The 13168-nt window shown below is 47.7% G+C and overlaps 3 protein-coding genes across 3 annotated transcripts; 1 reads left to right on the forward strand and 2 right to left on the reverse strand.

Annotated features, from left to right (window-relative positions):
* Nucleotides 1-210: 210 nt before the first annotated feature.
* Nucleotides 211-925, reverse strand: DEU56DRAFT_760253 (uncharacterized protein; the record flags this gene model as incomplete). Its single annotated transcript, XM_041350410.1, has 2 exons — nucleotides 211-810; nucleotides 869-925. The coding sequence occupies 2 exons, from the start codon at nucleotides 923-925 to the stop codon at nucleotides 211-213; spliced, it is 657 nt and encodes a 218-aa protein (XP_041203334.1).
* A 5427-nt stretch (nucleotides 926-6352) lies between these two features.
* On the forward strand, nucleotides 6353-8759 carry DEU56DRAFT_974478 (putative halogenase; the record flags this gene model as incomplete). Its single annotated transcript, XM_041359547.1, has 12 exons — nucleotides 6353-6642; nucleotides 6692-6807; nucleotides 6860-6956; nucleotides 7011-7053; nucleotides 7108-7154; nucleotides 7201-7537; nucleotides 7584-7889; nucleotides 7936-8089; nucleotides 8143-8255; nucleotides 8308-8360; nucleotides 8412-8482; nucleotides 8534-8759. Exons 1-12 carry the CDS (start codon nucleotides 6625-6627, stop codon nucleotides 8757-8759), a joined length of 1581 nt encoding a protein of 526 aa, XP_041203335.1. The 5' UTR covers nucleotides 6353-6624.
* A 429-nt stretch (nucleotides 8760-9188) lies between these two features.
* Nucleotides 9189-12417, reverse strand: DEU56DRAFT_70453 (atromentin synthetase). Its single transcript, XM_041347372.1, has 5 exons — nucleotides 11700-12417; nucleotides 11277-11652; nucleotides 10393-11226; nucleotides 9582-10336; nucleotides 9189-9529 (listed from the first exon to the last, which is right to left on the reverse strand). Exons 1-5 carry the CDS (start codon nucleotides 12331-12333, stop codon nucleotides 9324-9326), a joined length of 2805 nt encoding a protein of 934 aa, XP_041203336.1. The 5' UTR covers nucleotides 12334-12417; the 3' UTR covers nucleotides 9189-9323.
* Nucleotides 12418-13168: the final 751 nt, after the last annotated feature.

Genomic DNA, 13168 nt, shown 5'->3' on the forward strand with positions numbered 1-13168 from the left:
CCTGACCTCATATATGTCACTATCCCGGTGTTCCGCCTCAATACCGATACTAAAAACATCTCTCCTAGGGTATTTGAGGCCTCTGAATCGATTGGGAATGGTCCCAGACCTTCCAGAGGTCGGCATTCATGCGATATGGGAGGTAGGCTCAAATATCAGTATTTTGGACATATCTCCACAACCGAACCGCCGTTTTTCTTAATTGTTGGCTCATATCCATCCCAGAAGTACCCTCCATGATATGTACCAGCCCACCAAAAGATATTTTTTTACAAGTTTGAAACCTATTTCTGTTTTGACCCTATAAGTCAGTTCTCCAGCCTGTTGCAGCTCCTTCAATCTCTGGCTGTATAGCATGTGCTCGTCGAAGTGCCTTTGCTGCATTTTTCTTAACGCAGCGACCCGGTGCTGCCCCGATGCGAATACGATCGCTTCTTGGTCCATAATATGCACTTCTTCCAGTTTACTTGGGTCGTTCCATTCCCCTTCGAACGTCTGCTCTTCGCTCAACCGCGATCGATGTATTATGATGGGCAGCGCGTTGATCTGCGAGAACGCTTGGATCCCGTGCGCTTCGAACGACGTCACCATCTTGTTTATCTCGCTCTTTCTCTCAGGTCGGTCGTTGTATTTCCCGAACCTCAGCTCGTTGTCGATCTTCAGAATATTGATCTTTCCTATCCCGATCTTCGCCCTTTCGATCGCTGCGTCAAGCCGTTGAATCTGTTCAGCCGCCTCGTCTGTGGGCACCGCTGGTTCGATAGGTCGCGAATCAAGCTTCACTCCGCTCGATTCCCCATTCCTCGTTGCCTTGGTCAGTATTTCTTGTTAGCTTTTTCTATGTCTGCCGTCCGTTAGTTGCACTCACAGCAACCCCTTCCTCGTCATCGCCCTCAGCTGCTCTCTTCTTTCCTTTGCGTGCCATTGATGCTGTTCCTCGAGACGGAGTGGTTCGTGTCTTCAACGCTATCTTTTATCGATCTATTTACCTCATGCCATCAGTTCCCTCTCCTGCCCCTCTCCCTGCCCTGAAGTCCTTCCTGCATTAGGCGTTTAGACTGACCTCGGCTTCTCGTAGCGTAAAGTCAAATCGTATGCAATCTTACTGGTTGGTAAATATAGCACTTTTGATCCGGACAACCTCGAGGCAATTCTGTACATCTGCATCTACAGCCACGCGCACAAGAAAATGCTTCCGTGCCTGCTTCTCGCTCACAGGTGCGCTAGGAAATTTTACAAGTCTTATTCAAATGGCTGTCCCCGAGTTCACTGACAATCATAATGATCCCAGAGAGTAAGTGCTCGACTCATACCTTTTTTTATAATGAGGCGTCTATCTGCATGCTTGTGAACGACTACATTCGCATCCCCACTCATTCCTAGTAGATCTCTGCTGTCCTTCATAACATGTTGATATAGATACCCTGCGCATCCAGTTCAGAACTCGATGCGCACCGTACCAGACACCCGTGAGAACTCAAAAAACGCGCATCTAGATACGACTCTGGATGCGCGTTTTTTTTGTTCTCGCGCTGGTACAACGCCCATCCACACTGCATTCTACATCACTCCGCTCTCGTTGATACACATATATATGTAGAATTATCATCTTTATGTGTATGCTTTGCGCATCTAGATCTGGATCTGGATCCGCACTCCACAACGCAACCGTGGCAACAAAAATCCTCGCATCTAGATACGACTCTGGATGTGCGCCCTTCTCTTCCATCCACCCATGATGTGCACTGTCGTCGACACATATGTGTACGATATCATGTGTACACGATGCGAATGTAGGATCGGATCTGGATGTGCGTCCTACCCGCCATATCAATCATATGTCCGCTATGATCCGCATCCATGTCTGCTTCTGCATTTCCATCCTGTACACATGATATCGTACACATATGTCTCGACCACAGTGCACCTCTCCATCAGAACCTGAATTGATGAGATCTCCGGATCTCTGGTTTCTCCAGCTCGAAGCGAATCGATGCTCCAGCTTTCACGACTCTGGCAACTTGTTGGATCTTCCCTCCGTACCATTTGTCTTTTCCCTCCCGTCGACATATGTCTACGATATCATGCTTACACCATGCATATATGTAGAAACCCATCTCGACCACGATACAGAGGGAAGATCCAACAAGTTGCCACAGTCGTGAAAGCTGGAGCATCGTTTCCCTTCGACCTCGAGAAACCAGAGATCCGGAGATCTCATCAATTCAGTTTCTCAGCGAGCCACATAACCTGACATATTTACTTATTTACTTATTTACATCTTTTACCTCGTTGCCCCGAAATAAACTCATCCAGAGCACAGCAGTGCTATCAGCCTGCCAGCTTGCCCCTACCTCCAGTCAAGTCCCCTTCATATCACACGTCATATCACCCTACCACATCCCAGAGTCCAGTGCTCCCTGCCTCTCTCCCACCACATTCCAGATGCAATCTGCCAGAATAAAATTTACCCCCATGTCTGCATCTCGTACATTCTTGATCTGTTTTCCATACAACAATCTGTGGGCAGCACAATTAGATAAACAGTACCATGTACGGTATGCTAAAAGGCTCACATGACCCTCTTGTTGCGGGGTGCCCTTGTATGCCCATCCAGACCTCATTCTACATTTCCATCGTGTAAACATGATATCGCACATATAGGTCTCAACCACAGTGCATATCCAGAATCATATCTAGATGCCCATTTTTTCTTCCCGCCCTTGTGTTGTATGGTGCGCATCCAGATCTCGTTCTACATCCCCACTGCATAAACATAAACATGATTTCTACATATATATCATAGGTGGATTTAGGCGCTAATACATAAAAGCCTCCCGACATATATATTATAGGTGGATTTAGGCGCTAATACATAAAGCCTCCCGACATATATATTGTAGGTGGATTTAGGCCCTAATACATAAAGCCTCGCGTAATACGGATGAGGCTGCATTCAGGCAAGCCTTCTAACGTAAAGTCACAATGCCAACCTACCGCGACCCATATTTGCATTCAGAGTCCCACTGAATGTCTGGATTCACAAATTTTGGCAAGTATCAGTTGAACTTTGCGAACAAACATGAATTGTCTGATGCGCATCCAGATCTCGTTCTACATCCGCACTGTATCAACGACAGTACACATATTGTACCAGTGTGGGCACAAAAACATGCGCATCTGCATATGATTCTGGATGTGCACTGTGGTTGAGACATATGTGTAGAATATCATGTTCATACCGTGCGGATCTAGAACCAGATCTGGATGCGCACCATCCAACACACCCGTGGGAACAAAAAAATGCGCATCTAGATACGATTCTGGATGTGCACTCCTTGATACATATATATGTGTAAGTTATCATATTTACACAATGCAAATGTAGAATCACATCTGCATGAAACATGAATTGTATCATGTGCATCCAGATCTGGTTCTAGATCCGCACGGTATGAACATGATATTCTACACATATGTCTCAACCACAGTACACATTGTACCAGCGTGGGAACAAAAAAACGCGCATCCAGAATCGTATCTAGATGCGCGTTTTTGGTGTTCTCACGCGTCTCTGGTATGGTGCGCATCTGGATCTGGTTCTAGATCCGCAAGGTATAACATGACATCATACACATGTATCAACGACAGTGTACATCTAAAATCAAAACTAGATACGTGTCGTACCAGTGTCGGAACATTGTGTACTGTTGTTGATACAATGTATGTGTATGTGTATGCAGTGCGGATCTAGAACCAGATCTGGATGCGCACCATACAACACAACCGTGGGAACAAAAAATGCGCATCTAGCATCGTATCCAGATGTGCGTTGTACCAGACATATCAATCATGTGTGGTAGATACTTGGTCTTCATGTTCGAAGAAGTGTGATTATACAGTAATGTACACTACAAAAAAGGCTGGTGAACCTGAACCTGACCCTAACCTACTTACAAAAAGGCCTAATAAATACTCTTCGCTAACGACATTCATTAATTCGTAGGGCGATAACGGCTTCTGCGCGATCTTCGCGGCAGCGTTTATGGAGGATAGCAAGGGTCGATACGATTCTGGGAGCGAGCCGAGCGTGATCGCGTAGAAGTCGCGGTCTTCTATATCAGCCCCCATGCCCGCTAGGGACTCTCGTAGACGGAGTAGCTCGCTAAAGTGAGCTTTAACGTCTCCGTTCTCGTCGCATCTGACCTCTTGTAGGCGTCTACGAAGGTCAATCTGAACCAGCTCAGTTTTGCCTTCGTGGATATCGCGTATCTCCTTCCAGATTCTCGCAGAGCCCTCGAGCTTCTGCACGCGCAGTAACAGTCGATCAGTGATCGTACTGAACATCTGCTGCTTGACGAGTGAGTCTTTCTGGAAGTACTCATCCGTTTTCTTATCTAATTCGTCCACCTCCGCTTCCGTAGCTGGCGAACCGTCTGGCTTCGACAGGGCGCTCGTCTTCAGATCGATTTTGAACGGAGTCGGTTGTACTGCTCGACCGTCGACATAACGCATCAAACCTCGGGCAGCAATCGCAGTCAACATTCTCTCCTTATAGGTAATCCAGTTGCTGCCATCCTCGGCTAGCTTGGGGACGTTGAATAGTGCGGAATTGGTGCTGGGGAGCGCGGAGTCCATGGTCGAGGCAGGGCTCATAACCTCTGGTGATCAGAGGCGAGCGGGGACGCGAGAGAGCGGGAAAACTAGATAGATTATCTCAGTCTGTGTAGAATGACTCAATACAATGTATAGTACCTAGATAGATTCTATGGAACGAGTTAGCCGCTTGGTATAATGTAAGGGGGGAACATAAGCTTACATCTCAGTCTGTGTAGAATGACTGAGATGCTCGGACGGATAGACTCGTGAATTTAAGTAATGTAGCATAGTGATGAAAAATATATGGTAGCATACGACCTTGACACTTTGCATCGTTGGCGCGATGCCCGACGTCAAACGTCGTCATCCAACTGCGCTCGCAATGTCTCAGCGTGACGTCTACGACGTCACCTGTCCGGTATTCGATCCGGAGTCCAATATATCTATACACACTATGTTACTATGTTACTATATTGTCTATGTCAATTTCCATTTTGTGTGTGTATCTATACAATACTTTTGTGTGTGTATACATAATACTATGTTCATATATTGTCTGTGTCGATTTCCATTATGGTCCGCTGTTCATGATAGGCCTATCTGCGGACCTCTATTGACATCTACGTGGATATCAATACAAAATATTAATCATTAACTCTCATGTTGTCCATCATCACTGAGTGTTTCTTCGTACCTATGTGTAAATATTAGCCGTATATAGGGTTCATGTATCATTTATGTTGATAGTTTTATTGTCTATATGTTAGTAAATTTCTATAGAACACACACACGTTTTTGGTTTTGGGCCTTGGGGGGTAACAGAACCATACATTTAACCGAACCCATTTACAATATCCCTATATAATAAACGCGTTGTCCTTGACATGAGCACGAATTTACGTCCTAACTTCGCACATCGCACCGCAACTTGATGAGCCGAAGAGGTGATATCACGGAAGTCGGACTCGTAGTGTAGAAGTCAGTTGTCGACTAGGTGAGTGTTATTTCTAACGACAACTCAGATCAAACTCATGAATCAATGTTAAAGTTAACGTTGCCATTATATTATTAGCACAAATAAGTTACGGGTTCGCTGTCTATTGCATCCACCACGTCATGCCGCTATGTTGACGGTGCTGTGTTGCCGCTGTATCACGGTCAATCATACACAGCGTGATCAAGAGTGAGAACGCGAGGGGACACGCCATACGGGAGTCCTTGTATTGATATCATCCCGCCAGTGGCGACATTCTAGAGTGGCACCAGCTTGCACATGTAAAACTTCATCGTCCAAGTACCATCGATATTTACTGTCGACCGGAACTTCATCTCTAGCCACCCTCTGATTGTCTCCGTCCTTCAACTCGTCCGCACAAAACGTCCTTCTCCATCAACACATTATCAGTGTGCTTGACGTTTCGAATGACGCGGGGATCGACTGGGTGTGTTCGGACATGATGTCGTTGTTTGGGAGGTTGGCAGGACAAGACAAGAGTGAGTTGGCCTTCAAACTTGTGATTCTGTCATCATTTATGTTTACATTCCTGCGCATGCTCAGCATTCTATCCAAAGCATCATCACACGCACCCTTGATTCGTGTAAGTGATTCACTGCTGGCGAACCATCTTACCGCCTCGTGATGAGCCATTGTAACATGATTTGATATCCCACTAGCAATTTACAAAAGGAGGTCATTCCTAGTTTTCGGTCGCAAAGAATATTTTGTCAATGCGGTGGCATGAGAGGTTTTTTTGTTGATTTCTTGGCAATGACCACTACGCCTTGGCAGGCTGGCACGAACCGTTGGGATGAATGTAAACGGCGATACGAGAATTTATTTACAATCAGTGGGGGCAGCTCATTTGTCACCTGCGTATCCAACCGCAGATCCACTCACACCCAAGATAGGCTGGCCCGATGCGGGTCCGCCATGTCAATCCTACCCATAGTTGATTGACAAAGTGACCAGCGGACATATATAAAGGAATAGCAACCTTTCCTTTTCATACAATCCCCTTCACAAAAATGGCTATTCAAACACTTGTGAGTGGTTCATATATTCTTCTACAGCGAAGGCTGAAATACTGGCTAGCCAGCCTCAACTCAAATACTTGTTGTCGGCGGCGGACCCGCAGGAAGTTACGCTGCTGCTGCTTTGGCTCGAGAAGGTTTTGAAGTCACTCTTCTCGAAGCTGTGAATTTCCCTCGGTCAGCACATAATTCGTCCGTATACTCGGTCGCTAATACATAATTGTGCCAGATACCATATTGGCGAGAGCCTGCTCCCCTCGGTCCGCCCTTTCTTAGCATTTATCGATGCAGAGGAATCTATCAAGAACTACGGGTTCACGGTTAAGGTGTGGACAGTCTTTTAATGTGTCGGGGTACATTAGACGGACACCCTCTTATAGCCTGGTGCTGCAGCCAAGTTGAATCAGTTCAAGCGAGAAGGATGTGAGCCCCAGTCCCCTCATTCATCATCGTGGTTATATTGATTCTTTGCGCCAGATACAGATTTCATTACGCTAGACCCAAACAATGGGTCTTGGAACGTGGTCCGTAATATATCGGAGATATGCTTACTATCTCACCATTTTGCAGATTCGATCAGAATTCGACGATTTGCTATTTCGTCATGCTTCGAAGTGTGGCGCAACTGTGTTCGACAACACCAGAGTCACTGAACTTCAGTTCGAGGGCGAAAGACCTGTTTCAGCCAACTGGAAGAACGCCAGCACTGGAATAGAGGGCCGTATCTCTTTCACCTACCTAGTTGATGCGTCAGGAAAGAACGGGATCATGTCCACAAAGTATCTCAAGAACAGACGCTATAATCAGGCCCTCAACAACGTTGCTTGCTGGGGATACTGGGATGGAACCGGGTGTTACATGCCAGGTACCACTCGCCAGAATGCTATCTGGGTCGAAGCACTTGAAGGTATGAAAGCGACTCGAAGCCGTCACGCTAAGATTAATCTCTGCAGATGAGTCTGGATGGGCTTGGTTCATCCCTCTTCACGATGGATCTACATCTGTGGGAATTGTGATGGATCAAGAGTCAAGCACCCGTAAAAAGAAGGCTTCCCGTGCGACTGCAGGAGAATCTCGCTCAAATCTTCTGATTCATTATAAGGAAGAATTAAGCAGAGCTCCTGGAGTCCTCAAATTGATCGGAAAGGGCACTCTTCGCAACCACGGTACTTCAGAAGCTGTGAAATCTGCCAGCGATTTTAGCTACTCTGCTCCCTCTCATGCCGGGGATCATTTCCGCCTGGCGGGGGATGCTGGAGGTATTTTTCTGGTGTTTTGTGGTACCCGCAATTGACAATGATCCAGCGTTCATTGATCCATTCTTCTCCTCTGGTGTCCATTTGGCCTTCACAGGAGGACTTTCGGCTGCTATCACGATCGCCGCGTCGATCCGAGGACTCTGCAGTGAAGAGGATGCCCAACGTTGGCACACCTCAAAAATTGCCACGTCTTACACGAGGCATGTGAAATTGATCATTGGAGCGCTAACAACTAACAAAGTGTATGCTGTAGGTTTCTTATCGTCGTCCTTGGGATCTATAAACAGATCCGCAATCAGACTATGCCAGTCATGAGCGACGTGGACGAAGACAATTTTGACAGAGCCTTTGATCTCATTAGGCCGGGTGAGCATTGACGTTTCCTTCCATCACTGTGAATTCTGATACCCGAGTGCAGTGATTCAAGGAACAGCAGATGTTGGAAAGGCGTTAACAGAAAACGAACTCCAGGTACGTATGTTCTGTGGTTATCTTCCATTACAGTCTCAATCCGATTCACAGAAAACTATGGACTTCTGTCGTCATCTATTTGCACCGACTGATCCCGAGATGCATTCTGCAGTCAAAGCTAGGTAGGGGTTTCTCGTCCTTTCAACCGGATTATCCAATACTAAACTCAATAGATTGGATCCTGCTCTAACATCCCCAGACGCACCCGTCATGACAGAATGCGACATCGACCGCCTGCTCGGCGAGGCTGATGAGGAAGCTAAGATTGTTTTGAGTGAGATCAACGCGCGAAAGCCCATTCATTCGATGTACAACCCCACGGAGAACTTTGGTGTCGAGCAACACTTTGGTTTCAAAGCTGTCTTGGAACGAGGCAAATTGGGTCTGGTGACTGCTTAGGTTGGGCATTTCTGGTGATACAGAGTTGCAATGGATGCTTCATGACTCTGTTATTCACTGTGCAGTCACAACAGATCTTGATGTACAAAGTATGCTGGCGGGTAGTCGAACTTTTACATATCTACATGATACTTAAATGCAAAGACGAAATGGACTCCCTGTTGATATGCGCTTGGCAGTCAGCTTCTGCGCGCCGTGCGCTTCTAGCAAATTCAGTTTGTGATGCATCCTAACTCATTTGAGCATGCATCATAACCGATCCACCATGGACCCGTGGTGATATCTGCTCATCTTCGGTACTGATCGTGACTTGTGGACACTACTAGCACGCTCCTTACGCTTTGCCAGAACAATCCACTGTTGCTGTTGCTCGATCGGGTTCAGGCTGATAATGAGTATCACTAATGATGACATCACCTATAACCTATCGATCCATTACTAAAGCATTTTTTACAGACGACACTACAAGAATACGATGTCAGAGCAAGGTAGTAATATACATAAAGCATGCGTGCAGAAAATCAGTCCGTATCAAGCTTTTGACCGTGCCATCCGCACGCAGTCTTATAGACCACGAGCTTCGAGACGGCTGCGGAAGATCTTCTGGAATTGGGGAACGTGGTCGAAGTCCATGAGAGTGTAATGTTGCCCAGGGACATCAGTGTATGAGGCCTGGCCACGGCTGAAGCCGTCCCAAGGCTTGAGTTGATTGTTGAGCCAATCAGCCTTGCTTCCGCGCAGGGGGATGGCGTAGAAGACATCAAGAGCGGCTTTACGCGGTCGTTAGTGAGAGAACAAAGCTAGGGGATCAAAGGTACTCACAGACCGAGCCTCCCGGGTTGTAATCTTTGCCACATTCGATTAGGGAACCAGCAATGTCCACCCAGTGGTCAAGCTTCTCTTGCGTGAGCTGAAGCTCGATAAGACGGTCGGGAGGCGATAGTTTCCAGACGACCGCCAGTTGCTCCTTTCGCGAGAGAGGTCTCAAAGTGGGTGCGAGGTCATTAGCGTCTTGCTTTGTCACAAGACCAAGGAAATACGATAGGTTGAGCATGCCACCAGTCCAATCGATCTCGTGCATACGATCGGCGATGTGAGGGGGGATGTTGATGAGACCGACGAATTTGACTTCATCACCCATGGCCTCGAGACGCTTAGCGACCTCAAAAGCGACGACACCACCGTAACTGTAACCAGAGATGGCGTAAGGACCGGTGGGTTGAGTCCTCTTTACTGCAGCAGCGTAGGTAGACACCATTTCGTCCATGGAAGTAAAGAAGGGGTGACCTGGCTCGAAACCGCGAGCACGAAGAGCATAGAAGGGACGCTCGTTCTGGAAGTACTTGGCGAGGTTGACGAATATGAGAACCTCACCGACACCAGGGTGAACGAAGAAGATAGGTGTCTTGTCACCAGTGAGCTGCAAGGGAACAATGGGGTCATACTCCTCGGCGGTACTGTCCTTTGAGATGAGAGCGTTGATGTAATTCGCCAGGCTGGAAATGACAGGGTGTTTGAGGATTTGGATAGTAGGTATCTCAGGCAAATCGAAGTGCGCTTCACCCTCGCGCTTGAGTCTGATAGAAAGAAACGTGAGAGGTGTTCGTTATCCAATATGTTGCATTGCCCCTACCTGATAACATCGATTGAAGTGCCGCCGAGCTCGAAGAAGTTGTCACTTGCAGACATTTCGTTCTCGCTGAGGTTGAAGATCCCAGCATAAATCTTGGCAAGAACTTTCTCGCTCTCTGTGGAAGGGGTGACAAATGAAGCGCCACGAGCCTCGCTCAGAAGCTCCTCAGCGCGAGCTATGTGCTTGGCAAGTTCACCCTGTTTGAAGAGGCCAACAAGGCGGGCTCTCGAAAGCTTTCCCAGTGTAGTCTTCTCCATCTGGTTGAGGGGAATGGGGATGATGAACTGAGGAGGGAGGGTGATCATCTTCACAGAGATGTCGCGGAGGGCGCGGTGCGTGGCGAAAAGTTTCGTGGAAGCGTCTTCTCCGTTAAGATCGAAAGTAGGAGAGTAGAAGATAATGAACCCTTCGGTCTCCTGCCCGAGTGCACGGTAGGGAGCAGCAGCAAGAAAGGAGTGCGTGACACCCTCGACAGTCTGGAGGTGCGTCTCAAGCTCGGGAATACCATATGACACGCCATGGACGATAACAGTGTCTTTGATGCGGCCACTGAGACGCATAACACCGTCTTCAATAATGCCGACATCACCGGTGCGGTACCAACCACCCTCGACAAAGCTGGAGGAAGTGGCCTCCTCGTTGTTGTAGTAACGAAGGAAAACCATAGGACCGCGGACCTGCAATTCACCACTCTCTCCATCCCTACGGACCGTCTTGCCGTCTTCAGGGTCGACGATACGCATCTCGCAACCCCGTACGGGGCGGCCCAAGTCGAGGAATTCATGTTTTGGCTCTGTGGTGCTGAGATTCACCGGCTCATAGATACACCCAGCGCTAAATTCATATTAGTTTAACGATCTCAATGTAGTCCAAAAACAACTCACCAAGTCTCAGTCATACCAAATCCTGGTGAAATAACGAAAGAAACCTTAGCAGGGTCTTTCGCAAGCTTCTTAAGGACAGCGACAAATGATTGAGCAGTCTTGGAAATGACAGCCTCCCCTCCGCTGTTGATGCGCTTGATGGAAGAAAGGTCGAAGGCTCCGATGAGATCGGACCTCTTCTCCAAATCCCGAGTGAGTTTCGCGAGCAAGAAGTTGGGGCTGAAGGAAACGTTGATGGACTTCTCGTCGATCAAACGGAGGAAACGAAGTGGGTCGGAGAGAATAGCAGATGCATGGACGTGAATTTGAGAGGCGCCAAACATCAAAGGGGTAATGTGCATTTCCAAGGAACCCGCGACATGGTCGAATCCAACCCCTGAAAGAACGTAAGCATCGATCACGACAGCGATTGAGACGACTTACAGTTAAGTACGTTGGTATTCGGAGTCAAACCATAAGCCTCTCCTTTAGCGGAGCAAGCGGCCAAAATAGTGCGATGGCTGTGAACAACTGCTTTGGAGAAGCCAGTTGAGCCGGAGGTCAGAAATAGTATTGCCTCGTCATCTGGTTGGGCGGTACGGGCGACCCAGTCGGTAGGAACGTGGTATTTCGAAGCTGACGTCTTGAGCTCCGAAAGAAGGTAAATCTCCAAACCGGTGATGGAATTCACCTGGTCAGTACCGGACTCATTAGTGAGCCAGATAGCAGACGAAAATAGATTTTTGATATGAGCGACATGGCCCTCCTTGTGAGCCTGCTGGGCACTAAGGGCAGGTTGTAAGCACGGGACGTAGCCTGCAAGGAGACAAGCCCAAACTGCAGCCATGTTGTCCTCGTGCTCAGTCAGGTAGACAACGATAACTGAGCCAGCGGGCTTTTCCCAATCGAGCATGGCGCGGGCCAGGTTGCGCACATATTGGTTGAAGGAGCTGAATGTCGTCGCTCGAATGGAAGAGTCATGAGCGGAAGATGTGATGAATCCGAGCTCGTGCGAAGGGTACCGCTCAGTGGCTTGAGAGAGAACGTCGTGGAGGGTGACTGGGAGTGCTGCAGACATTGCGATACTAATCTATGTGTTACGAGTGATTAAATTTAAGTTGATGTGCTCTATCAGAAAGAAGGAAAAGAATAAGAGGCTAATGGATGCCAATGGAAGGAGACTGGATGTACTTTTTATGCATGAAGAGGCAATAGACGGACCTCGGGGCGCTGAAGAAATTGCAAGGTCATTGCCGATTCGGATTCAAGCTAGTGGACTTGTGGTTGTAGTGACAGAAAACTAGTGTAAAGCAGCGCACAGGCTCGCACAGGACGACAAGAAAACAGGCTAATAAGGTTGGCCCTGGAGATCCAGGATGGTTGCGGAGGATGATCGTGGCAATGATGAGTGGTACCCACGTCTTTGCGCCATTAGTGTTGTCATTGTCCCGTCCTGACTTCTCATTTCAGAAATGCTGAGGTCATGATGCCAAAAAGACGCTTTAGATGAATCTATTACATTTTCAAATCAGTTTCTGCAAGCAGCGATTTAAACAATAGTACTTGTTCAATAAAATATGGACGCACATCTTTCATCGTCGACCGCGTAAAAGGTTACAGAGCATCCGTTTCGTAGTTTCAGAGCTAAACACTATCATGAGGTTAGTTCGAGGCTCCGGAGTCCGAGCACAGCAAATTGATTAGTCTAGTGCCGTATCGTTGAGAACGCCGTTTCCTAGTAGGGGCTAACCTGATAGTGACCTCTGTGTGGGTGGGCCGCTGTAGTGGATTTTCCACCTCTGTTGCGATCGTGCTTGGGGGCAGTGAAAAAGTGTCATACTAAGACAGCTCTGATGAACAGCCATAAAAGTTGGATCTAACCGTATAGATGGTATATGCTGTGATTGGTGGAT

This window comes from Suillus clintonianus, assembly GCF_016758775.1.
Source record: "Suillus clintonianus strain FC179 chromosome Unknown DEU56scaffold_114, whole genome shotgun sequence".
Taxonomy (NCBI): Eukaryota; Fungi; Basidiomycota; class Agaricomycetes; order Boletales; family Suillaceae; genus Suillus; species Suillus clintonianus.

What these genes read in the sequence shown, in the direction of transcription:
- DEU56DRAFT_70453 (XM_041347372.1), bottom strand. Translation starts at nt 12,333, where the DNA reads ATGTCTGCAGCACTCCCAGTCACCCTCCACGACGTTCTCTCTCAAGCC. An exon ending in GAATACCAACGTACTTAACT is followed by an intron (nt 11,653 to 11,699) that starts GTAAGTCGTCTC and finishes ACGTTCTTTCAG; the next exon opens with GGGTTGGATTCGACCATGTC. An exon ending in CAACCCGGGAGGCTCGGTCT is followed by an intron (nt 9,530 to 9,581) that starts GTGAGTACCTTT and finishes GACCGCGTAAAG; the next exon opens with CCGCTCTTGATGTCTTCTAC.